At 46.7% G+C, this 27,853-nt stretch overlaps 1 protein-coding gene across 3 annotated transcripts in view; it reads right to left on the reverse strand.

Annotated features, from left to right (window-relative positions):
• RNF220 (ring finger protein 220) overlaps window positions 1–27,150 on the reverse strand; it is a gene marked incomplete at its 5' end in the record, with an annotated part of 217,980 nt that extends 190,830 nt beyond the window's left edge. For 2 of the 3 annotated variants that reach the window (XM_080623508.1, XM_080623507.1), the window contains one exon: window positions 26,520–27,144. In XM_080623508.1, coding sequence (XP_080479634.1) covers window positions 26,520–27,144 — 625 coding nt within the window. Of the gene's footprint in view, window positions 1–26,519 lie in introns of all 3 variants that reach the window. The other variant, XM_080623510.1, reaches the window with a different exon arrangement.
• Window positions 27,151–27,853: the final 703 nt, after the last annotated feature.

Raw genomic sequence — 27,853 nt, forward strand, 5'->3', positions numbered from 1 at the left:
CTAAGAATAAGTTCCTGTTCTTTAATTTATAAATAAAACTGAAAGATGAACCAAGTATCATCACATCACCACTGCGTTCCTCCCCCTGTAAAGATCTTGCTATAACCACATGGCGAGGTCTGATGTAGTCAAGTCACCCCAGTGAGGTGCTAATTCTGGGAGCTGGAGATAACCATTGAGATGGGAATACTGTTAACAATTTAACTGCTGATCTTTCGGCAAATATATGTATCTTGGATGCTTATTCATAATCTCAAACTGCTCTCCATGTGTCCCAAAGAGGTGACAAAAACCTTATGCGCTTACCCAGCTGCCAAAACCTCGCACTTCCCCTCGCTTCTACAATGCAGCTGAGTATTGTTAATATAAAAATCTTTGGCCTATTGATCACTCAAAATATGAGGGTTACAAAAATGCATTGAATTTAACATAAAAATAAACAACTCATGGCTGCTGTATTGACTGTATTATTCATATTATGTTTCAATTCATTTGCCTTTTGCACAGCAGCTGCAGATTTTTGCCATCTGTGTCAGACTACTTCCGAAGCCCAGACAATTGGATCTCCGCACCAACACTACCAGTGCAAAGACATTATAGATAGAGAACACCACCCTGCACTGTGCGAAAACTTGTGGTGATGCCGCTTTTTGGACATCGACCAGTTTTAGGGGACATGACAAGGCACAACTTAGTTTCAAAGTCTAAAGCAACAAGGAAGCTAACCCATTCTTTGTAAGGATATATTCAACAGCTTCACAAGCCTCAGGTTGACTAACCCAACCCTAACCCTACATTGATGGTTTGGCTAGGCATTTACATCATGCTCAAGATAGAATCGTAGAATCAACTAGATTGGAAAAGACCTTTAAGATCATTGAGTCCAACCATTATAAGAGATACTTGTATCTCAGCCTGGATTTCCCCCAGCTCCATACCATGACTATGCAGCACACATCAGATCATCTTTCTCCCTGCTGGTCCAACAGGCTAGAAGCTCTGCATGCATTACTGAGGTCCCAAAACTCACCCGTGGACGGGGTGAACACAGAAAACTGCACTATCTCCAGTTCTTTTCAAGGCACTGGAACAGCGGAGCCCTGGGGAAGAAAGGCTGGACTTTAAATGGAAAGATGGGGTTGGGACCCCACCCCATGTCACACCAAGCACCACTAAAATCAAAGCAAACCAAGCAGCCCCATAAGTCATAAGAATTAAAGGCACGATTCCCCCTTTCTAACGATGCTTTTACAGAAACCATTCCACTGTAAAACTTTATGATTTGAATCTTTATAGCCGCCAGCAGAGCACATGTTCACTGCCTTAAATTATAACTTAATCTCAACAGAATTTGTGCTTTCCAGTGCTCTGTGGATAGAGTGAAAGATGAGAGGCAGAACTTCGTGCCTGCTGCCCACCTGCTTCCTTGGACTGTGACCTCCAGAGGTACTGTGTTCTTGGGGGCAGCCTCAGATCAGCTCCCATCTGGAGATGCTCTGCAGCACAGGTATTTAAGCAGCACCTTACAGCACAGGGGTTGAGATGCCCACGGGGCATTGTTATGGTGCTGTTTATCACCATGATTGCTAAAACACTAAAATGGAGCAATGTGGATATCAATAAACACAGCAAAGGGATCAGTGGAAATATGACAGCAGCATCCCAGCCACGCTTTTTGGGGCCAACACATATTTCTTGGCAGGACCAAAGACACCCACTGCTAGTGGAAAGTGCCTGGGGTAGCAAGGAACCCTTCACTCATTCAAAGAGTAGAAAAGGACCAAATTTGCAACTGCTATTGTCATAGTTTCATTGTACAGCAGTTCCCCAAAGTACAGCACCTTCCAGTGGATGAACATACATGGTCTGCCTACTAAAACATCTGCTCCCAGCTCTGCTCTCTGCAGCAGAAGTAGTGCTGGCAAGGACATTCTTAGGCTACCATTAAGCAGAGCATCTTCCTGTTGTCTCTGATCTGCCTTCCCCACATGCACCTATCTCAAAAGAATCACATTGGCTATTGCTGGCTTTTCTAAAACCTTGTACATAACGCAGAAGCATAAATTGCACTGGTAAAATATAAAGCAGTGTGGAAATGTGAGCTTTAAGCGTATCATGCAATACTGAAAGAAGCCTTTGCCTTGTGTGCATGTTTGCACATAGCAAGATGGTAGCAATGGAAAACGCTGGAAGGAAACCACCAGCCATCTATAGGGAAGAGTACTCTGGTTTGGTGGGGGAATTGGGAATGTTTTTCTCAATTCCTTCTCATCTCCAGCAACAAGGCAGAAAAGATCAGTCAATCAATACAAAAGTAAAATTTGTAACCCAGGTAACCTTTAAACACTAAACAATGTGTATATACTAAACTAAAACAAACTACACAAAATCCCAGCTAGGCATCAAAACCACCCTGGGTCATCCAGACTAAGAAAACAGAGATAAAAGTCTTCAACATCCGCCGTACCAAGTCCTGGCACTCTTTCAGCTGAAGCCTGGGATCCTATGAGCAGGTAGTCCTCCTCAGGCAGCCATACACCACAGCTTTGATTTTGTGAGTCCTTTGGATAGGTGACCCCGCTAGATGGCTGGGTTCACCATACTCCTGCAGCTCCTATACTTGAAAGTTATAAGGACCATCTCTCTAGCTGCACTCCCTGCTTCCAATCCTGGCACAATTGGTTCACACCTTTCCCCTTTGCATCTTCTTTCCTTTTGTTCTGGGGAGGGGAGGCACTGCTTTCTCCCTTCCTTCAATTGACCGTGTGCTCATAAACTTACACGGAACCATTTTTGCTGCCAGCTTCTGATCCTGTGCTTTAATCTGCTGTGCCTCTGATTTATTAAAGCATCTCCCCACCCAACAGCATACCTCCGCACTGAGCTCCCGCAGAAACTGGAGTACATTTCTAGGAGAGCACCCAACACTCCACACTTTGTGTTTGCACAACAGTGGGAACCTGGTACCTGGAGAATCACAAAATCATGCAGAAGTAGGAAGGGTGAGCAGGAGGTTATCTGTTTCTTTCTGTCCAGAAGCAGAAACAGCTAAATTTAACACATTCCTGAAATAATTCTGCTTAATTTGCTCCTGAAACCTGTCAGTGCTTCCCACTTCCTTGAGAGCCTATTGCCTTGCTTTGTCACCCTCATGCTAGAAAATAAGAGTGGCTTCAGTTTAAGCTCTGAACTTCTTGCCTTATCTGCAGTTGGCACATCTTCGTATTTCTCAACCTGCGATTCCCTCCTGACCCACCATCCTCAAATAAGGGTGGATGTCTTCTTCACCCTAAGGAGAGACCGATCTGACCGCCCTCACCATCATAGGTAGGCTATAGCTGCAATGGGCATTTAACAAGAAGAACTTGTTAAAGTAATAAGAAAGCCCTCCATTTTCTGCAGGACTATGAAGAATTTATGAATAAACCTGGTGAGCCTTTTCATTTCTTTTTTTCCTTACTCTAATCTCCTTTATTTCTAGGGGAGGGGGAATGCAGAGCTCCTGTGGGCAGGATAAGAGACAGCTCTTTGAGAGCTGAAGTTTCTCAGTCCAGACTGGACATCTAGTACCTGGCAGACCTCACCTTTCACAGAGCCACATGTGACTAAGAGCTTCACTTTGATGCTTTCTCCTCTGGTCCTTTTAGGCTGCGGTCCAGTAACTTTCCTTCTTTAAAGGAAGGCCAAGGCGATTTTGTTTCCTGACTTTTGAAGAGCTTTTCCTCTTCTTTCTTTGATCTGTGTAGTGAATTTGATCTCCCAGAAGAGCAGGATGAGTGTGTCTCCTTGCAGCTTGGTTCCGGACAGTCAGGATTTGATTCATTGATTCGTTTGTTTTTATTTGGCTTCTGTGTTTGGCAGGCTTAACACACGGCTGCAAGCAAGGCTCTTTCTTTAGGTCCAGGAGAAGGAAGGTGTTTCCCTGATCCTGGCAGAGTCTATTCTTCCCAGACCTTGGCCTGGATGTCAGAGCACCCCTGGAAGTACTTCCACCATCTTCTCAGGGATGCAGGGAAAGAAGTTCACCTCTCCCTCCTGCGCCATCGTGGGACTGGACATCTAAACAGTGTGTGCTGATAAGATATCTGAGTCCTCCAGGGAATGCCCTGCAGGCAGTGCTTTAATTTCCATTTTGTTTCATGGCAGGCTCTGGGAGAAGTGCCTGCATTCATGCTCCCCACTGGCCTGGCAGCCAGAGGAGGGATGAAGAGGAGTAGAAGAGGGGCCCTATACTCTCTGGGGATGGAGAAGAGGCTGTAACAGATCAGGCACTCCACAAAATCACACTATTGAAGGATGAGCTGAAACTCTTTTAGGGTCTCTATGTCAACAACAGCCGTTATGGGACTTCAGCATGAGTGTGAATGATTCTTCCAAACAGCCACACATGGGGAACCCCACAGCAAACCTCTCCCACGCCTGCTGGCACATTTCCATCCCAAGAGGATGAGAGAGAGGTCCTGATGTGCTCAGACCAGTTCTCAGATGGAGGTGACCTGTCCTAGAATCATAGGATAGTTAGGAATAGGAATAGTCCTGGTTAGGAATCAAAAAGGTTGGAAATAAGAATCATTTAGAAAAGGTGCTCTGAGGTGAGGTGACCAAGGCAGACAGAACCAGTCCAACTGGTTAGAGTCCTCCTTTAAGGGGCTCAGCCCACTGACAGAGTATCCCCAGCTCCATGCTTGTTCCATAACAGGAACAAGTCATGGTTCCTGTCTGTATCCCTGAGCGCTCAAGCCAGCATGGGACAATTCCTGCTCCTGGGCTGCTGCTGGAGAATCACATCAGAAGTCCTGCTTGCAGCCTAGCCATGGCTTGAACCCATCGTTGGGAATCAGCTCACAGCTGCACTGAAATTAAGAACAAAATGAATGTTTGTGTGGGTGTTACTGAAGTTTTCAAGCATCCTGGCTAACCAGTGTTGGAGCTGGGATAAGGAGCCACTCACTTCCAGCAATGCTGTATATTCAATAAATAACTGGGGTATTTGCTTAAATGAATGACTCTGAGCCTGTTCCAAGGAGTTAATTTAGTGCTAACTGACTGGATGAAAATGAAAAGGTCTCATTTGACATTAAGAATGATCACCTGACAGTTTTACTGAATATGTTATGGCAGGATTTATATGGCTATATAATTTTAGGGTATATTTGGAAGATTATTATCCTGAATTAAATAAACACGATCTCAAGAAAATCAACATGGAGTCAGGAACTTGAACAGGAAAAAAGGCAAGAAACGAGCTCAGAAGTGAACCTCAGTGGTTGTATCTTGTTCTTTCCACCAGCCGCTGTCTGTAAACAGCAGGATTGCAGAATTCATAGTAAATGGCAAAAATCCAAAAGCCTCCCTCAATTCTGCTAACTTGCACATCACTAATGAATATGGCACAAACGTCTTACCCCACGTCTTATCTTTGCATGGAGAGGGAAGCAGAGAGGGAACCCTGCAGCTTGTGTGAGGTGGAGGGAGGAGGGATGGAAGGAAGCAGGAAGAAGAGGTTTGTGTGTCAGAAGTGCCCCTTCAAAAGTGTTGCTTAAAGGGTCTTCTGCAAGGATAAGGAAAAAAAAGTGAGGGATCAAAAGCAAATACATTGTTGACTTTAGTAAAGGCATTGCTCTTATGTGTCCTATTTGCTGGGGGATGTTCCCATTCTCCAAGCAGAAACGGGGCATAAAGGAGACTATTGGGTACTTTTGTCTCTTGTGCTCAGGGGCAGCTGGCAGGCTGCAGGCTTCTGGTTTACACAAGAGCAGCCCTGAACCGAAGCTAAAATATGCCCCATTGCACATAACCCAAGGGGTGGAGAAAAGGCTGCTCAATGCAGCATGCTCCTGTTGCATTCTCAGTGGGTCTGGGATACACAGGCGCCTGCAGCCAGCATTGGTGCAAAGCCCTTTGGCCGTACCCAAAATGATTGTATGCTGTTGGGGCACCAGAGATGCCCCAACAGGGGCTATGCCCATCCTCCTTCCAGCCTCCATGGGCTGCAGTGGCTTGCATGAAGGGGCCTTAGTGCAAGTAAGTGTCTAGGACACAACCAGCTGCCTCTTCCAGCCTTCACATATCCCAAATCCCCTTCCTTCTCATCCTGTGTCTCCAAGTGTAATTGTATACAAGGAAACCACTCTCCAGCCTTGTTCTGTTTTACAGACTGCCTGATGGGATTATCTTTCCTGTCATTTTGAAGCTTGTATAAGGCTGCATCTTACGCCACTCAAGCTAAATCACACTCAAGACACTTTGTCTGTCTAAATTGTGTTGAGGACCAAGTCATTGAGGACCACAGATCATGTTAGTTATTTAGTAAAAAAGCAAATTAAAAAAAAAAGCATTCTAAATTAAATATAAGAAGTAGGCAATAAGGACATGGCAGTCAAGTAGTAATATCCTGTGGAGCAGATAAGTGCCAAATAGAAATGATCTTAAACACGCTGAAAACTGCACTCCCTGGTCTCAGATCACACAAAGAAAAGGCAACTTATTTGGTCAGGCATGGTCTTCCTGGGAGGTAACAGCCACTTAGATATTACAGCGATGATAGGCAGCCTAGACATACCCAAGATAGGTAGATCGATTATTCCTGCAGCAGTAACCTTGGGGCAATATTTGTCTGTCATAACCCCAAAGCAGATCAACCAACATTTAGGGACTAATCTGATGCCCAGTCCAGTCAGTGCAAATTTTTCCATTTATTTACTTCCACGGCTGCAGGATCAGACCTTTTGGGACTGCAAAATATCATACAGGCTCCTCTTGCCACTGGAAGAGCTATAAATGTGCAAAGAGTCAGGAACAGCCACGTGGAATTTGGTCATAGGTTTATTAAGTAATGAAAACATCACCCAGAGCTGGAGGGTGTCAGTGCCCAGAGGGGGGCCAGTGGCACACACAAGCCCCTTCATGCACAATGGTGAGAACATGCTTGCTATGGGAACGCACCTAGGAGCACATCAGGAATGGGGGTACATCTCCATCTCCATGCTGGGAAACTGGAGGCACAGGGTCACCAGGAACATCACCCCTCTGTGAGCAGGGACATCTTTCAAAGAGCATCTAGGTGAGGCGAAGGTCTGCATGCATTCCCTTCAGTACAAATACAAGTGCCAAAGCTGACCCTCTAGGGTTTATTCTGTATTTTAAGTGCATGTTAAAGAACCAAAAAGGCTCATCCTGGAGGGGACCGTGTGCTTTAAAGTGCTGCAGCAGGCTCTGAGTGAAGATGGATACCTCAAGAGGTCCTCCTCACCAGTAAATAATTCATAAAAACCAAACAAGCCCAGGTCTGTTTGAATTAGAACAAAATATTTCTTTAGAAAAGTGAAATGATTAAGCACAGGAGGAGCTGGAGATGACAGCTGGTGTCTGCAGCTCGGATGAGTCACCTTCACTCGTCAAGGCCCCTCTCTCCGGGAAGTGCTTTTAACCCTTTGAGATTCCCAGGAATGATTTGTCACCGGGGTTATTAGCATTTCTCCCTTGATATCGACAGCTTGTCTTTCCTCCTTCTAACCAGTGAGTGATTTCTTCACACGCTCGCCAAATATAGCCAAATCACCATGGTAAACGTATCGACAGAATCATATTAACAGCTGCTGAGCATTTACAGGGCTGTAAGTTATACAAAAAAGGAGGGAAGGAAAACACACATGGAAATAAACCAACTCTGATCAGCAGTGACAAGCATTTATTTAGGAGTCACTCGATGGAAATATTTTTTATGCTTTAATTGCTAATTGTAGGCTCCTATAGAAGGGTGGCTTTGGACAAAATGATCTCTTTAAACCTGAGCATTAAGCCAGCATCGAGCACACCCTACCTGATGTATCCATGGGAAGCAGGAGAAGAAGGATTTATTTTTAAAGTGCTGCCCTTGTTTAAATCAAGCCTGAAGTTTTACATCGCTGCTGACTTACCAAGCAAGGACCTTTTAAGTTTAAAGTCTAGGTAAGAGCTGAAAACACGTATATCCTGCCTGGGACAGAGCATGGCTGTGCAGCTGATCGTCACCTACCTGCCCTGGAGAAAAGGGCTGATGCCAACTTAGATGCTCTAAGTCAGGCTAGCCCTGGAGGGAGAAGAGAGCCTTTCTTCTCCTGCTTGCCTTTCTCAGCATGTTCATGACATGCTTGCCATCCCCTACTTGCCTCCTCATCTGGGGGTACACTCTTATTAAGGAAGCACAACACATATGTGTAGGACTATCAATGCGTCATTTGAGCTACCAAAGGTCCAGGATTGCTTCTGAAAGCAGCCTTAGGCTGTGACAGCGATCCCTCATCCTAGCCCTCTCATCTCTGCTGTCATTTCCTACAGACATTCCTATCATCTCCAAGCTCTAGCACCCAACCCCAGGGTTCTGAGCCACTCGCATTTTGCATGCTGTGGGTTTTAAGTCTTTCCCATTTTCCCTACAGGCTGCTGCCCTGTAGGGAAACTGCTGCGCTGTTAATATCTTTAGGTATAAAGGCAGTGTCTCGTGGGGCGTCAGAGCAGTTTGTTTCTCATCCTCATGTCATGAACACTGAGACAGTCACTGGTGACAACATGGAGCACCACAAATTCATTTAACATAAATCAGCCAGGGTTTGTACACCTGCAGCATCTTGGGCTAATGCTCTCCTCTGACTGGTGAATGGGGGGAAGGAGGTAAAGAGAAGGGAAAGATCATGCGAGGTACAGCTCAGAAGTGCCAGGTTTTTTAACCCTTTCAGATTCACAGGAATTCTTCAGGAGCCAAAGCGTTTCACTCCAAACTGGTGGGAATTACTGATGAGAAATCGGCACCCCCTAAAGCTGCCTGTACGCTCCCTACAAAGGACACAGGACCTGCTTTGCTCCTGGGGAGCCATCCACCTTCCCTGGGGCTCAAAAACTAAAGCTAACTTTCTGTCCAAGGTCCAACACGTAAGGAGGGCTGCTTGTGCTCAGCAAAGAGCAGAGACCTGCAGGAAACTCACTGTCAAGGAACTTGGGTGTAGAATGAAAAGGCTGCTGCAGCCAGGCCCTCAAACCACACATTTCTACTGTACTCAGGACTACAGGGGAGAGAGGAAGAGGAGATGGAGTGTTTCTGCGGCATGGGGACATTCATAGCTGGTCAACAACCACAGCCCATGGGGCAAGCATCAAACCACGGCAATTTTCAAATGCACAATTTGGGCATCTAGACCTCTCACTGCAGGAGTTTACATCTAATAGCTGCTGCTTCAGGGTTTGCAAAGGCTGCCACTCTAGTGTATGGGAAGCAGCCCTGAAGGATAGCACATTGAGCTCGCTCCTTGCTTCCTAGAGTTAAGAGGCTTCTTTACAGCTAACCATTAGAGTAATGGGTTGTTTTTTCTAACCACACTTGGACAGGCCCTCACAGAGTTGAATTTCATGAGAGTTGTACCCAACTGTGCAGCTTCCTCCTCTTAAACACAGGAATGGGATGGGGTGAGGTGTGGGCATTATTAATATACAGGGACGTTTGCTGCGACCCCAAAGCCAAGTGTGCCTACTCACCCTGCTCTCTCTTTCCCACAGCAACCCCCATTAGAAGTGCAGGGGAGATAACCTTGCAATTAGCTGCCACACAGAATCTCCTTGTGCCAACTTGGAAAAGGGAAGGATGGAGACTCGGGTATGATTTGCTAGGTAGCAAAGCAAGGACAATGAGATGGAGGAAGGAAGGAAGGAATAGCTGTAATCTGAGACACAGAGAGAAGAAGTCCTCAGGAAAAGTGCTTATTCCAATCCCACCTACTTTCCTCTGGCATTTCTCAAGCTAGACTGGAGGCTTGAATCAAAGCAACTTCTGCTTCCACTGCTCACACTTGTCATTGCCACAGACCACACTACAAACCGAAGGCACATGAAACCAAGTGCAAAGCTTTTCTTTAAAAATTAGATTTAAAAAGTGCTTTAGCTCTCCTTTTCCCCCCCTCCAACCACCTTCCCCACTCAGCTCCTTACCCTCACTCATGCCCTTCAACAACAAAACAACAGAAAGAAAAGCACCTACAGGAAAATACACACTGCCCTTCTCCATCTGTCCTTAATTTCCCTCCTGGGTTTGCCTCTCTGCAGCCCTCTTTTAAAGCACCCCAATCATCGGATAGTGGGGCTACAGGAGGATCGCCCCAACCCTGCACACCAGGGTCAAGGTATTTGAAAGGCTCAATTCAGCTCTCTGTGAACTCCGCTATAAGAACTCTCCAGAGAGACTCCGGCAGTATCGCTCTGGTTTCTCCTGCAGCAACTCTGGCCTTTCTGTTCTCTGCACCTAAGCTTCCCTTACATCCTTTCAAGCTGTCAAGTAGGTGCTCAGAGCTGGGGAAGGGCAGGGTAGGTCAGTGGGGGTGCGGACGGGAGGAAAGCTAATGAAGCAACAGCCAGCCCTTGTTTAGAGAGCAGGGATGTGTCCAAGGAGCAGCGGCTGGGGGGCACCACTGCCAGTGTCACCACTGCATGGCATCCGTCCTGCATTCGCATGGTGCCTGTGTGAGGATCTGAAGAACATACACCACCATAGCTCTCAGCAAGCAGTGTGCCAGAGGGACAAGGACCTCTGCTCTCCTCCTTCACCCATCCTCTTGTCACTTTTACACAATAAACTCCTTAAGGCAAGGGCTGCAAAAGAGAAAGGAACTCATTCTGTCCCCTGGACTGTTAAGCCTCTTAGATTGGGAAGGAAAACAAAGAGAAAGACAGATTCCACCAAGCAGAATAGGAAGCCCCAAAGAAGAGGTTGGGATGTGACTGGGAAAGCCTGCTCTGGCTTGCAGGTTGGATTTTGCTCTGCACTCCCTTTCTGCTTTTTGGAGTAGTTCTTTTTTCACCCCAGACCAGCACAGTGCCAGTGACAGGGGGGCTGCCCAGCAAAGACACTGCCATTTGCCTGGGCAAATGCAGCCACCATAGGGACCTGGGATGCCAGGGGATGGGATGGAGGAACAGAGCAGCATCACTAATCTCGATACCTTCAGCTTGACCCTTGCACCATGAACCTGTTCCTTTGGGCCCAGATAGGTGCTTTCTGGACCCAGGAAAGAACAGCACCATTCATTCAGTCCTCTTTTTACATGACATTTCAGGCACTGCTGGCTCTTTAAGACCTCTGCCCCAGTGCCTCAGCAAGTTTCTCTTTCACTCTGTTAAATTAGTGGGTGGCCTGGAGGTGCAGAACTACAATCACTGCCTCTGGAGAGCCACATCCCCTCTGCCTTGCTCTGGTGGGTACACAAGGCTACAAGCTCCCTGTCAGCTCATTCATGCCTTTCATTAGTGCATTGCAGTGTCTGGAGATAGGTTGCCCTGAGACCCAGCTGTGAGCTCCTGCACCCACCAGGAGCAGGACCTGCAGGACTCACACCAGGTTGGAGCTGGATCTGCCTGTGCACTGGGAAGCACCCTCACATCATCCGTGTCGCATCCAGCATCTCCAGCTTCCAGAAAAGGAAATACCAGTTCATCTAACCCCAAAACATCACGGCTTTGTATTCAGGCAGCTGGACCCACCCTGAGGACGAAGGGACATGGAGCCATTTAAAAGGAGAGACCCAAAGGGAGCAACTGAGCCACCCCCAACCGTCACATGAATATCTCCTTAGTGAATCAGCCTGCTGACAGCACCCTCAGCAGCCAACAAAAGACTGTTCCTCACTAAGGAGCCCTTCCTCTTCCCAGCAGAGCAGGGATCAGTTGCCTGGCACTCCAACAGCCATGACTTATCTGCAAGGTGCGATGGCACTACTGGGAGCAGGAGAAATAGAAGAAATGCTATTATTGCCAGAAGCATCTCCATCAACCTCCACAAGAAGCAGCCTCCGGCCCTTGCAGAGCTGGGAGTACAGAAGTTACCCACAGGATTTCTCCAACCCTCCATACCTCAGCGCAGGGAAATGTGGTACCCAGGAGCACAAACCAAGGATGAGGGAGGCAGAAGTTTGCTAAGATACACACGTTAAAAGCTGTTCAGGCAGGCTGTGCCAACAGTCTCATTCTTCATGTAAGAGAGCTCCCTCTAGGTTAAACACTCGGGTATTTCAGAACGCATTGCTCATTTTGGAGCCCGTGCTCTGCCCTGATGCCTTTATCTCCGGGGAAGCGTCTGTCAGTCGGAAAGCCTGCAGGTACCCCAGAAAACACGGGTTTGCTTTCCACTTTTAACCCGGCTTTCCTGCTGAAGGCATCGACCACACGTGGCTCTGCGCCACGTGCACGCACTTGTGGGATGCTGTGCCCTCACACATGCACACAACCAAAGGTCCTCAGTACATCACCCATCAGAGCTACTCCAGTATGTCCAGCTGCAGCTGCACACATGGGAAGGAGCTGACTTGCAATTCCTCCAGCCCCAAACCCAATCTTTACCCTGCTTTGAAACTCTTATGAATTATTCCGTAAAGCGATGAGCGGGGGAGCTCAGCAGAGGCTTTCAAATTCACAGAACTAGAAAAATCAGAAGGAAAAGACTTAATGCTGGAAAACGCAGGACTGTTCCCTGCAGTGGACCCCAGGGGCTTGGGGCAAACTTGTTTTAAACCTTGAAGTATTTAATACAACTTCCTGTTTTATTTTTATTTTACTTAGACTGGTATTTACTAATAAATATGCAGCTCGCTGTATACAGAACAGCAGGTAGCTCCCATTTACAGCTGTATATAACTGACTGCAATATTCAACACCCTCACTCTGCTATGCAGTATAATACAATAAAACACACACCGTGTTTGCAACTGAGTCCATGCTGCTATTCCAGTACGTGACACACATTAAGAAACAAATTCAGAACATACGAAAGAATTTACCATTTACACAAAAAAAGATGCATTGGGATTTTCAATATGTTCTAGCATAATACACTATCATTTTTATATCTTGTCTGCCCCCTTTTTCTGGCTTTTCCTCCTGTAAGTATAAAGCTATAGGTTGTGTACAGATTTTTTTCAGCATAAGATACCATGTCAATGTGTATTTATAAAACTCTACCACAGAAGTGTAAGAATTGACAGAATGACTCAGTCCAAGGGTCACCCAGGCCAATATCCTGTCTCCAACATTTTTTTCCCATTAATATGGATTAGACATACAATACAGTTTACTACAACCTCATTTTATAACCGCATTACTGATAATAATACCGCCTTGTGCATAAATGCTTATAGAGCACAGTGGACAGGGAAACAGCATCATCCCCACAGGGCGGGAAACTGAGGCAGGGGAGATGGAAATTTCATTTTTATTTATATATATAATTTATTTTATATATATATCTTGATGGATATGATGTTTAACAAGGAGCCATCAAGAGCCCCGGGTAGCACCACCACCCTCTCCAGCCCTTGCATCCCTCCACACAGCCCTGCCAGGTCCACAAGCTCAAAGGATGCTGCCCTGAGAAGAGTTAATGGTGAGGTCTCAAGCCTGAGCACTGCAGGTGTCTGCTTTAATTCTTTGCTGCTCTTCTCCCAGACAGCCTCAGGATTTCCACCCTCCTTCCTTCTCCTTTACAAATGAATGTTTAACATAAGAAGAGAGACAAGAGGAGCCTGGGCAGCAGGGAGATCTACAGCCCCTTCTAGGCAACCTGAGCAGGCGGGAAAAGGCAGCTGGCTGGAGCCCAGCGAGAGAGCAGGGACCATGGGACGAGCCTTTTCACATCTGGTTAAGTACTGCTAAACCCTCCGACGAGCTGCCTAATTATTACAACACTTCTGCCGAAAAATTAACGTGCTTGGCCGGCTGCACTGGGGCAGGAGGGGTAGGAAAGCAGCTGTCAGGATGCAGGCAGCGATGGGATGCGGCACAAGAGCACAGGAGAAGGGCAGGGAAGCTCTGCCTGCAGGGATCCTGCTGAGAAAACAGCCTTCTCCTGCCTTATCTTACTGCATGGCCCCCAGGAGAGGAGAGTACAAACAGAATTGTTACTGTAGCAAGGGCAGCCCTCACAAATAGCTCAACAGAGATGCCCTGTCTACCAAAACCAACAGAACAACCTGACAGCAACCCAAAAGATACATCATTTTCCTGAGGACCCAGCAGCAGGGCCAGGAGCAGGACCTGGGGCACCAGGATGCCTGGTTTCTGCTCACCAATCCTTGCTGAGCCCTCATTTCAGTAACTTCCACAAAATCCAGGTGTGGCACCTTATTTCTGTAGGTCTGTATAAGTGCTATAGGTATAGTACCACTAATGGAGCATCTTTCATATGCACACCTCCTTGCAAAACCCACTTAGAAAGGGCTGCAGAAAGGGTATCAACAGATCATGGGTACTGCTCCCCCAGGGCAGCCGTCTCCATGTCAGGTTATCACAAGCCTGCGGTGGGTAAGCCTCTTTCTGCTACAGCTGTGGTGGGATTAATCTCTCTCCCTAGACAAAAAGGTGGGCTTATATCCCGAGAGGTGTCCAAGTACACCCAGAGAGCTCAGCAAAAGCAGCAGCCTGCTGGGTGCCTTTTACCCACAGACATTCGATGAAATTAATGACACAAAAGTAAGTATAAAGGCTAAGACAAATAGAACTGGCAACAACTTGAACCTTTGGCCTGTCCTTTGAAAGTCTCTGGCAAGTCTCAAATCTTCTTGATCTGCTCGCTAAAGGGATGACTGTCCCACAATTATTTTCCAAGCATTTGTTGGCAAGTTGTAGGAGGAAAAAGGCATTTCACTGAAGCTGTGAGTACAAAAGCTCAGCTCCAGCCAGGGCCCTGGACTCCACTTCAAATTATAATATTTTAAGTACCTGAAAATAAATATTTTGTCAGCTGCTGAGAATTAAGAAGTAGCCTCGACCTTTCAGAGAGGGGAACCCTGCGGAGAGCGGCGAGCCTCAGAGAGCTAGTTGCAAAACAAGCTTTGCCCAAGCCAGTCAACCTGTCTAGCACACACACAGCATCCCCTCCCGCACTCCTGGCTCCTCACAAGCTGCCCAGAGCCTTTTGGGGCACAACAGGCTCTCATGCACCCAGCAGCTCCTTCCCGGCTGGGAAGCATGCTAATGAAAGACACTGGAGTAGCACTTTACTGTAAACTGGATGCTACGAGTGTAATGAGCATCCCTGAGACGGCAACAGCAGCATGTCAGGGCTTCCTACTAAGAGTTGCCAGTCCATTCCCACATTGCTCACTGGTGCTGTTGTTTCATGCACAGCCCAATAAACCCTATCCACCAGGATGAGAAGAACCTCACTTCTGTTTTACCACATCTGACTATGACCAAACTCCTGGGTAGATGCACCAACCACCTACCACACCTCTGAGCTGCGATGAACACTCTTCATGCTCCAGTGATGGCAAAAGGAACCCACACAAAGCTCTGGTTTTCCAGCAGAGCTCAAAGAGTTAAATCCCTCTCCCTTCCCCCCAGTGTTTCTGCCTTTGGCCTTTAGATCAGCCCTGGTTGCCAATGAGGACTCATCGAAACAGCACCAGGCTGGGCCTGTCAGGAAGGAAACCAGCGCGTCCAGAGTTTTGTTGTTCTAAGGGCTTTTTTTTTTAATTTTATTTTACTGCTCAGGAAGGAAGCCAGAGCCTGCGCTTGGACTCCAGGAATGTCGATTACTCATCCTTCCCTGCATTATTCCTTTTATCTCTCACTTTTATCTACCTTACTCCAAATTTTTCACCCCCTGCTCTTTCTCTGCTGTTCCTAGCCACTGCTCTCAGCTGCTCATCCAAGTTTCATCCAAAAAAGCACATCTGGCAATCGTTTCTTCAGAAGAAAATCCCAGTGATGATGTACATGAAACAAGCCTCCACCCCTTTCCCCATTGCAGCCTTTTCAATCCTGGCACAACCATCTGGGTACCACAGTTATAATCACTGCCTTAGGACTGAGCACCTCTGAAACAAGAACACAACCACCCTCAGCATGCAGCTATGCTACAAGAATATTGTAACCCCTGCTTTAAAGACAGGCAATGAGAAATGACTCTGGTAAATAGAGTCCCCAGAACAAGCACAACCTACGCTTCGGGCTTTGCCCAGGCAGCCTTTCCCTCTTCCTGCCCTGCCTGGCTGTGAAGAGAAGGCACTCTCCGCTCTGCCAATAAATGTGCCCTTCATCTTCAATACCCCCACACAGGTCGAGCTAGAAATGTGCAACAGAAGTGAAATAATCAGTATGTGACAAGTCAATGACACATTTCCTTAGCGACAACAAAACATGCGTCCTGGATCACCCGAGCGTCAGCGAGCCACCTGAGTACATAGCAGAGGGACTATCAGCAAGTGGTGTCTAACTGCCTTCTCCTCCCAGGCTCTGCAAAATCCATCACACCGCCCGGGGATTTCCTTTCCTTCTTTGCCCAGGTGCAGCTAACAACCCAGACACCACTGGCAACATCTGGGAGAACACAGACCCAGATGTTTCTCATTGACATCATAACCTTCCCCAGCTTTCACTAGGCTGTACCTGCTCCTCAGGGTGGGCCCCGGAGGGAGATGCACATACTCAAGGGGAGGCTCAGGTCCTTACAGTGCTCCTGAAGAGATGACCAAAAGTGGAGTGTTATTTATTTTAGTTTAAGGTCCTTAGTTCCTTAACATATGCTATAAACCTGGGGCCTGATCCGGACCACACCATACACAGCTTTCCCAGGCTACAACACCCACAACATCTCAGTTACATGCAAGCAAGGCCAATTCAAGTTCTCTCTGCCCAGCTCTGCCTTGCTCTAACACAATCCTCCTCTGTTTCCACAGTTAACGTGTTGTTCTCATTTTAAGAGGGGAAAATAATGAGATGGTGGGAACATTACTTCTGGCTAATGGAGACACAGATTTTTTCCAGTATATGCCAGTCCTGATCCAAATATCATCATACTTATTTCGGTCCTGGACCAAACATGGGACTGGACACAACACATTGGCCAAATTAAGACAGAAATAACTTGTAGTGCTTTTCTACTTCACACAGTTTCAAAGACCTCTTGCTGACATTAAATGTCTGGTCTGCAGGCTCCCTGCTTCTTCACTACTGAATCTCCAGGCGCCTTCAACACAGCTTCCCTTGAAGCTGTTAGTCCCAAATCTTGAGCGAAGGCAGGCTGCTGATCACCATGCCACTTCTGTAGCTAGAACAGCTCTTTGAGAGCAACACTTCTGTCCATGAACCCAAACATGCACAAGGGAAGGAGCAGCACAGACAGTGGCAACCAGCCTGCAGGAGCAGAGACCGCAGGAGCAACTCCAGCAGCCCTGTGCAGGGCTGTGAATTGAGCAAAGTGCAAGACTGCGGGCAAAGAAGCAGGGTTGTAAGAGTTTAGCTGCTTGTTCTCCCGTTGTGTCTAAGGGGCACCTCCTGATGTATGAATCCACTCAGGCTGGCACCTTTTTGATTGTGACCATTAAGTTCTTCTGCCTGTGCTCCACGTAGGGTTACCCAGGTCACTGATTGCTCCTTCATCTCCCCAGTAAAAAAAAGGTCAGCAGTCAAACTGCCTCTTTGGGGAGGCTGAAGACAAGTACTCAGGAGGGAAAAGCCATCATCCTGACTAAGGACTTTGCTGGAGGTTTATCCCCAACCTATAGTGCTGGTAATGGCAAGTGAGACTGGTTTGCAAGGAGAATAAACAAGAGAAGGAAACAAGCTGCAGCCTCCTTGACAGTGCTGCAGCGTTTGGCCTGGATCCCTGTGACCTACACTGATACCCAGCATCCAAGATATCGCTTTCCACCCATTTGCAGCCACCAGGACCTCACAGGATCCTCTGCATTGCAAACAGAAATGAGGAGACAAGGCTCCCTCTATCCTACATGGGCCAAAGGTTGGCCTGGGTGCGGAGTGGCTCTGCAGCTCTGCAGTGGCACGGCCAGGCCACCCTGATAAGGCTTTCACTCACCCAGGATGCCATTCGTCATGCAAGCCCTCCTCCCTGTTCACTCACATACACTCTGGCATCGCCTTCTGCACCATATGGGGGCTTGAACAGGGGTCTCCAGTAGGGAATTTTGTGGAGTCTTGCCCCAGACAAGACTGGGACAGAAAAGTCCAAAAGAAATCTTCAGTATTAGAAGCAAAGTTGGAGGAGAAGGGAAAGCTGTCATCTGGTACCAGGGCTTTTCCCACGCTGGTGCAACTACCAAATCATGTTATCTGCAATGAGGGATTATTACCCTATTCCTCCTTACAGCAAGGCATGTTACAGGATGGACAATTTCCTATACTAAATGGCTTTGCAAGTTATTTCCTAAAGTGCAGAGAAACCATATCAAAATCGGATGAAAAGGTTGAGTCCTTTGTGATTAAAAAGAGCTTACTTTGAATCAAAGTACCAAAAATCCCAACAGGAAGAAATGGTTCCATCAGGGCAGTCTCTTGAGTTTTACTTTCTGTTCTGTTTTCAAATCCTATTGCTTTTGGTGAGGCTGTTATGGGGAACTCCTACCCCTGCAGCACGCTGCTCGCCCGCTGACTGGCACCCCAGTGCTTTCTGTTTTAGTTTTCATCCAAGAGTGCAAAGCAGTCCACCTTCCTGCCAAGGAAGGAGCCCGCACTTGGGAATCCAGCTGTGCCAGCGAGCCCAGCATCTGCAGCTGGACATGGTCCTGCAGCCCTCACCCTGCTTGGAGCTGCAGCATCACAGGCTTGCAAAGCACAGGCAAAGCTGAGAATTGTACCAGCAAAAAGCTCATGAGTGAAAAGCTCTTGGATCCTCCCAAATTAAAAACTTGATGTTGCTACTCTGTCCAGAGCCAGTTAATAAGATTTGGTGTTGCTGGGGGAAAGCGATGACCCAGTTTCCAGCTCTTTCTTTTAGGGGTATCCAGAGACACTTTCCCCACTGTATTCACAGAACAGCCTTGTATTCACACAAAAAGGTACAAAGCACATTCTCACTCTGCAATTCAGAAAGCAGGTCTCAGCATCAAGTTATCAAAAAAGGAAGGTTTTAAAACAATACCCATTAGAAACCACGTCCCAAGTGAGGAAAAATGCGATGGAAGTGTCCATACCTGAACTCAAGGAGCAGTTTCACTGTCACCAGAACTCCCTTCTATGTTACGTGCATTTAGGACAATAAACCCTTTGCCTCACTCCTGCCCAACATTGCTTTTCTCCCTCTTCTGTTGTTCAGGGTACCGCTGCAATTCAAGACACCAATAAATGGTCAAAGGAGAAGAAAAAGTGATGGCTAAAGAACACCCAGCTTATCACAGCCACCATCCGTGGTTTAAAAAGACGAGGCAAAGAAGAGGACAGACACATGTAGTACCAAACCCCACAGTACTTCTTCAGTCTTCACTGACTTGAGGGCTAGGTCTCAGGGGAAAACTGCCAATCCGGCCAACCCCTAGGAGCAGCAGAAAAATACTACAGCATTAAAACATAGAGAAAACTGCATTCAAGGTGATGAATTTGCCCTGAATGCCTGTAACCTGCAAGTTTATATACACGAGGATTGCTCAGGCCAGCAGAGCCAAGGAGGCAAACAGTGAGGTTACATAAAAGGGGAGAAGGACACACGCAGATTACAGATGTATGTTTATAGATACTACACATGCCCTTTTCTGGAGGATGCTGAATAGGAATCCAATCCCACATTAAATTTCCCAAATAGAAATCCATTATTGCCGAAGAATTTCAATTGCTTTGCATAGCTGAAAAATGTCCTCAGAAGTCCCCAAATCTGCTACTCCATCCTGAAGAACAGATGAAAAATTCATAGGCTATCAAGCAAACTGACGTGATCAAAGACCACCAGTGACATGAACTGCGGGATAAAAATTGTCACAATTTGCTTTCAATGGCTGCTTTGCTTGGAATATGGTATTAAAAGAAAACAACTTTGCCCCCACTATGAATTTGCATTAGAAATTCATAATAAAAATAAAGCTTAATATTATACAAATGGGTGCAGTTCTCTATAGTGCTCCTGATGCAGATTAAGGTTAGACAGATTTTGGATGACAGTTATTTACTTCAGTCTAACACCATGTATGCACAAATGGAATTTATTTTACAGCTGCAGATATTAGCCAGAAAACAGAGATGAGAGGAAATCTTACACTCTCACGTAAAATATAATTATGCCTGTTTTCTGCTTCTTGGAAGGCAAACAAAGAGGGGAAAAATTAATCTGCTGCTAGCATTTAATGGGACTTGTCTAAATGACATCAAACAAATAACAACCAGCAACAATTCACAAACACCTTCACTTTCAATTTTTTCCAGGGGGGAATTCCAGAAACTCCGAGACCTTGTTGCTTTGAACACTTTCCCTCCTACAGAGCAGGATTAGGCCCATGTCTCAGTATGTCTCTTTCCTTCGAGACATTCAGATTATCAAAGAAAGGAAAAAAAAATCACAGGATTTCACTACAGCTTATTCTCTCCCTTCCGTAATAAATGTCCATTTCCCCCCGCTTATCCCAACTCCTTACACAACTGCCACTGATCAACCAGGAAACTGGTGCTAACTCTTGAATTTTGCAAGCTAGCAAGTAAAATAATAAAACAATGTTTTAAGTGCCAGAGATCCTGGCTCGCAAAGTGCACTTTGGTCATTTCCTTTAATAACTGTAGTTTAGCAGTAATGATTTATAATAGTTCATAATATTCTACTAACTGTACTATATTAATAATACTAATACTTTGCCCTTGCCTAGTGTCTTCTGTCAGAAGATACCAAAGCGGCACACGCCGCCCTGAGGGAGGTATTGCTATTCCTCAGTTAGGGATCGGGAAACTGTGACTCCAAGCCATGCCCAAGGTCAGGATTCCCGATCCTCAACCCAGCACAGCAGCCACCGAGTCTGCCTTCACTTCTTCTGCTGCAATTTTGTGACAGCAGTGGAGTGTGATCGATGGGGCTGAAGATTTAATGTGATTAATTCCTTCTCGAAAAGCAAAGTTTGGCCGGTGGTTTGGGGGCCGTGGTTTTGATGGGAAATACCGAGTGAGGTGGGGAGTTTGCTCTGCTATTGTACAATAAATACCCTGGTGCCAGCGTTCAGACACTCCGGGCAAATGAGGAGCGATACATATGTACTGCACCCATGGCCATCTCTCCAGCAGGAGATGGATAAATATGGCATTTTGGTGTTTCTCAGCGCTCCAAGGATGGTGGTTACGAGCCTTGACATCAACTCCCAAGGAGACCAAAAAGGAAGAGAAAGGGCACAAGGCATCACTGGCATGGCAGAGATGACATGAAAGCTGGCCGGATGGCAGCGGCTGCGCAGGGAAACATTTCGGAGGAGAAAACAGCCCCATTCCTCCCCCTCAAACGATCAATTAAAAGCCATCCTTCTGCCGAGAGAGAGCTGGGCGAGGAGAGCAAATGAGGGCTGCGAGCAGAACAGCCGCCCGGCCCGGCTCTGCATGACAATTGATGGGAAGGGGAGGCCGGAGGGGCTGGCGGTGGGGGGAGGCAGCCCCGTCCCTCCTCTCACCATGGTGATTAGGTATTCCGACTGTGCCAGATAGCCCCAAATAACAGAAAGAGAAATATAAACTGGAGACCGGCAGATCCAAGGCAGGCCAGATGGCCCCGCAGCCGGCAGGGGCTGCTCCCATCCAGCCCTTCCCCACTATAACTGTTCAAACATTTCTTTATCCCAACAAGACAATTAAGCCAAACAGCACGGAAAGGGGTCTCGGCAACAGTTTGCAGGGGGAGCGGGAAGGTTGTTGCCAGAAAAGCAGAAAAAGGAGGCAACTGCTGTGCGCTCCAGGACCTCCCTCCAGGCAGCGCACCTAGCTCCATGAGGACGACATGGTTTCGGTGGTGCAACAGGGACGAATGCATGGTCCTCATCTTTATTACTGTCCATCTGCCTGCCCACCCCTTCTGAAAATCCACTGTTGCTCCTTCTCTCCTCCTACATCACGCAGGGCACTGATGATGGAAAGCAAACAATCCACTTGATTTATTTCATTATTTCACAAGCAGTGTTAAGCTTGCAATTTCCCGTGGTCACAACTGACTATTATTAGCAACAAAGCATCACTTTGCTTTACACCCCAAATTTTACCAGGCTTGGAAGTGGTGTATTCCAGAGGGAAGAGGCATAGAGCGATGGATGTGCGCACATATGGATTTGTGCATGTGTGCATTCCCCCTCCAACCCATTGTTCTGACACAAAATATAAGGAAAAAACCCCTTTTCCCCTCCCAGCAAATAGACAGACAGACACAGCTCTTTACACAAGTCCCAGCCCATAAACACAAAGCCCAACAAATACACTTATCTGAGTGGTGGATGACTGTACAGACAGTTCTCAGCCTGATTTCCAAAGTGCTATGTTATTCAGGCTTTCAGCTGTGGTCATCATAGCCCTGATGTTCATCACCTGAAGTGTGATTTACATTCAATCAATAATGAAGCAGTTATTTCAAAAGGAAAACTAACTCTGTGCTAGAGGTGTTTTTTAAAGCCCTACAGTAAAACAAAGAGCTCTCTTGCAGAGAGAAAACCCATTGCAGCACAAACTGTCCGTGTCCAGATAACCAAGGTTAAGTAAGATTATCAAAAACAATCATCAAAGTAATGATAATAGAACCACCCCCACTGTATGCATCAGGCCTAAGGGATGAGCGGGGATCCCAGCCTGCTCCCCAACTCAGTTGCTCATCCCCAGGTCACACCAGAAGCAGGGCGAGAGCCGCCAGTGGTAGCAGGGAAACTGAGGCTAGTAGAGCCAGGCTCTGCCCAGAGCACGGAAACTGAACCAGCAACCAGGATGTAGAGGGTCACCTTCACACGTCAGGCTGTGCTCCCCAAGAAGTCACAGACAACACATGATGAAGATCAAGCAGCACACAGCAATGGGAAACCATCTTCGGTCGGCACAGGGGGGTTGGGGGCATGGGCAGCCTTGCAGGAAGAGCAAAGATGTCCACTCGGACAAGGTCCAGCTCTCCACCAAGAGATCCGAGCTTTGGCATGGACCTCTGCCTGTCGCTTTGTGGGAAAATGATGCTGTGGTGACTGGGTACAACATTTTATAAGATTGGGACAGATTTTATTAGAAGCATAGAGTAAACCCAGGGATCTTTAGTATTTTCTCTGATTTTAAAACAGGGGTATAGGTCTCTTTTGCAGAAAGGAATACGCTATTTATTTCCACTCCTTCTAGGAATCTCAACTATTGCATGCTTATTAAAGGAAACCCATAAAATATGTCTCCTGGTGTCTTTAACACATGCTTTACAAGAAGCCCTGAACTCTAACAAATGGCATTATTTTTCTCTGTAAGCACCTAAAGGAATGGGCCCATCCAGTACAAGGTATGTCTGTTGCTTCTTCCTGGAAAGGCTCCTCTTTTCTGCATGGTCCCTGTACATTCCACCGCACTGGATGTCCTGACTATCTGCACTTTGTAGCAAGGGACAACTCACCCCAAATGCAGACACCTCAGCCCAATTTGCTGAGTGACAAGAAGCATCATCCCACCCAGCTGCACCCCAAAAATTATGCTCTCCCTTCATGGGAAAATAGGCTGAGACTTTGCTCCCACAATGCAGAGGACTAAATACAGCACCTTCCAAATATTCCCTGAAATGAAAATGCCTGACTTTGGATTCTTCTTTTGCTGCAAAGTATCTCAAGTGTAATCATATTTTTCAGGAAAATTTAAACTCAGTGCACTGAATTCCTTTTTTTTTTTTTTTTTTTAAGAAAAAGGTAAATTTCTTAGAAAATCACCCTTTAAGCTATGGGGTAAAACAAATGTTTTAATAAGCTATCCACAACAGGTTCTTGCGCAGTGGTACAGAAGAATACACAGAGCAATCACAGTAATTCACCTTCCATGTCAAACAAACCCTTTCAGGAACCTGAAAAATACAACTGAAAGATGGAGCCCTACAAACCTGAGCAGCACCCATCAGACATGTAAAGGTGTTGTTGATCTAAGACAATTTTACTGTTTTTGCTCTCAGTTGTAGAAAAGCCTTATTACATTTTTGCCTAGAAGCTACAGCCACCTACCTGTAACAAAATCTCCAACAGGAGCACAAGTAAATGAATTTTACAAAGGGTTCTATATAACAATTATACCAGGGATCCACCAAACTTCTCAGGGGCAACAACAACGCCTTCTCCCCCCAAAGTATGCATTTATATGGAAACTCCAAAAACACATAAGCAAACGTCAGTGCAAAACAGGATCACGATTACATCTGCAAACTGTGATCTCTCAAATTCCTCATTGCGGAAGTTTTCCTTTTCTGATGGTCAACATCAAAGATCATTAGGATCCCTTTAAAATGCTCTGCTGCTCACTTTTCCGGCCTCCAGCAAACACACCCATACGTGCATATGCACACACCAAATAAACTCGCCGTGTTAATGGAGCGAAGTTTCCGTGGTGCAGTGTCTGTATGTGATGGGAATATGATACAGAGCCAATAGACATATTCAGTGTACACTGCCATGGTAGTTACGGAAGAATTTTAATGTGGATGAAATATTGGGGATGTTGCATTTGCCTGGCTCCTACCGTGCAGCAAAGCATCTCAAAGAAATTTAACCATACGGGTAAGAAAACCATAAAACAAAACACCTCCTGCTTCTGCCCGAGTTTCCCCATGCTGCCTGCAAAGTTTTATTGTGTTTCCTTTCCCCATCAAGTGCCCTGCCATAGGGCCGTGGCAGCATGGGGAGCCAGTGTCACCGTGCTGCCTCTTGCATGCTCCTGTGCAGAGCCCTGTATGCTCCAAAGAAGAGGACCCACATTCAGCACATACTGTTGGCAAAGGAAAGGCACAGCGGTGGATGTGGATGTGGATGTGTCTGTCCATCCGCAGCTGCGCTCCGTGTGGTCTAATTCATTTAACAGATTTACTTCTTTAAATGGGGTATCTGACAGGATTTTGCTAGCAAGATCCATAGCAGCTGATGCGCTCTAAATTAATTTAGCTAGTGGACCCACTCCTCCACCGCTATCTCCCAGAGTATTCTTTCAAGCAAGCTTCATTTCCACAGCCAGGTTATATCGATAAGGGAAAGAACATCGACAAAGACATCTCTAAGCCTTGCCATCTCACCTGCCTCCCCCCCCCCCCCCGGAAAATTATATTGCCAGCTTACACACATACACATCCATATGTGCTCCCACCTACAGCCGAGTCCCCTACGGACCCAAAAGGAGAGGAGATGCTGAACAATGAAAGGAGCTTACGGCACAAAAAGTAGCACAGTCAGGGATGGATCAGAAGGAGAAGGGGGAAAGATAAGAGGTCGCATTCATAGTGCAAGGAATACACAGCTTCTGCCTTCAGTGGAATCGTCTTACCCTCACAAGCGCTGACATAAAAGACACGCAGCATATTTCAAAACCAAAGAGCGATGGATTTACAAGGCAGGTTGATTTTATGATGACTTTTATTGAAAAGGTACGCTGGGTTTAGGCAGATGCCTTTTAGCGCTGGTAAGTTAGCACAGTGCCTAATTCAAGGAGACAGCCTGAGGAAGCAGCGCCGACAGGGGAGAGAGAGCCACAATGTCTCTATTACTCTCCTCGGCATCATAAAGGGGAGAAGAAAAATCACGTCTGAAAGGGAGAGGAAGGAACGGTGCAGCAGGTTTTTGCTGGGGAAAAAAATAGTAATAATAATAACAATAATAATGAAATTGTTTTCTAGGTAGAAAACTCAACAGAACAAAGGAGTCCATGTGAAAAGCAAACCACTTGCTTCTCGGTCTACGTGTCTGGGTTTACAGGAAAACTCTAATCATAAGTTAGTGCTCTTCTTCAGGGTACCACGCTCCACTGCCCCCAGACCACTCCCCACCATGGGTCACCTCCCAGCACAGCAAACCTGGAAGCCTGTCCTTCCTGAAGGACATCTCTGACCCATTGCATAGGCAACACTGCAAGGGACAAGGTGATGAGGAGTTACAGTCATGAACATGCAGACTGGTTTCCTTCAGTCCAACCACCGTGTGAAAGGGCACAGCACCTTTCAACAGGCACCAAAGGGGGAAACACTCTGAGAAAGCACATGGTGCAACAGCTTATTGAATTGAAAGGATGGATCCAGGTTTATGTCTTGAAGAGGGAGCTTGGTGGCTAGAAATATTCTTACGATAACCAGAGGAAAATGTACTTTTATCCTAACCTGAGGCACAAATCCTGAAGGTGATGCATTTGCTATAAAGAACGGTGTGCATGAAGAAAAGGTCAGAAAGAAATACCTGAGGAAGCAGGGGGTACATGTTTGCTGCGAGCTTTGAGAAAGTTTCTGTCTACACACTCCAGCTGCATCACTGTTTACACATATGTATGTACCATCATCTATAGCCTCACATTCGGGGCTCGGACAGCTTTCTGCATGGTCAACACTGCTTCTCCAGCTGTGTGCTGGAAGACGAATTTCCTTCAAAAGCACCTCACCTCAAGATCTACCAATGTCCATTTAGAAGAGACAAGGCAACACTGCGTGGCTGAGCTTGGCAGGCGGGAAAGGTGGGTTTTCCTCTGCCTTCAGCAAGAACCACAGCGCTGCGGGACAATCACCTGTTGAGTATCTCAACAAGGTGCAACTAAAGAAGAACCAACAAGTCAATGGAGGTACTTACATCTGTCACTTCGGTCTTCGGGACTGGATGAGGTCTCCCGGTCAGAAATGAGGCCAGAAACGGCAAAGATCTTCTTCCCCGTATCATCAACTTTGAGGGAGCCGGGGGAGCTGGAGGGGAGCTGCGTGCCAAACTCATACTCCTTCCCATCGGTGTCGGAGAAGCGCAGATGGGGTGAGTCAGTGTCATGGCAGTTCTTCAGGCGCTTGGCTGGTGTAAAAGCTGACTGGTAGCTCTCCCGGTCCTCAGTAGATGCAAAGGGGCGGAAAGCCCCAACACCGCTGTGGTTCAACATACTGATCGGGGTGCAGTCGAGGTTAGGGGGTGCAAACTGGGGGTGAAGGTGAAGCAAGGACGGAGGAAAGTCACGGTTTGCAAACGCTCCCGGCACCCCGCCTTGCCGGTGATACATGGAGGCAAAAGTATATGAGCCATTGGTAAAGGGAATGTGCACGTCCTTATCTGCTGACACGGGGACCCCAAAAGGCCTTGGTTGCTGGCAGGGAATAGAAGCATCACGGCTGGCTTCAGCAGTGGAGGCAAGAACCATCAGTGCTGGGGAGGCCAGCGGGTTGGGGAGATAGGGTGAGTTCTCCATCTTGAACGCTGCCCGGTGTAAGTCCATCGGAGTCTCTTTCGTCAGCAGGATCACAAGAGGAACAATCTTCCCTGGAAGGAAAGCAAAGCGATGCCTGGGAATGGAGCGGGGAAAATTACTGGAGCGTCATCACCCTCCGAATCCTGCAAGGAAACAGAAAACACAATTGGTTAGGCTTCTGCACTCCTCTCTCTGGGATGCTCCAGCAGCAGGGTGGCCACATGTGTTACAACCCACTGGCCGGAGACGCACCACTGTTCTCATTCAAGAAAATCAATAGACAACTTCACACACTACTGGAATCAGCTCTGGCCCTCCAGGTTAAAGGGTATCATCCAGTGCAGATGAATGAAAGGCACAACCAAACATAATAACATGCAGATTTAATAACCCACTAATAAACAAGGTTCAGTCTAAAATTAAGATAGTAACTCCAAATTATAATTGCAATTTTATATGGCAAAGGAGGCATGTACATATAATAAACTTCAGAAAGCCCACACATACACACACTACTATTTGCTTCAGGGGGTGTGTGTGTAACCACCATAAAAATATCTTTTGCACATAGTTACCCACATGAGCCAGCGTAAGTAGTTATACTGTACACGATGCCTAAGACACACGTAACAGATGTATTTTCTCTCATTCTCACAGTATATATGGGCCAGTAGGTACTTGCACATAGAGTACTTGATATCATTATGTGTGTGTATATATATATATATATGCACAC

The sequence above is a fragment of the Psittacula echo genome, assembly GCF_963264785.1.
Source record: "Psittacula echo genome assembly, chromosome: 7".
NCBI classification, from domain to species: Eukaryota; Metazoa; Chordata; class Aves; order Psittaciformes; family Psittacidae; genus Psittacula; species Psittacula echo.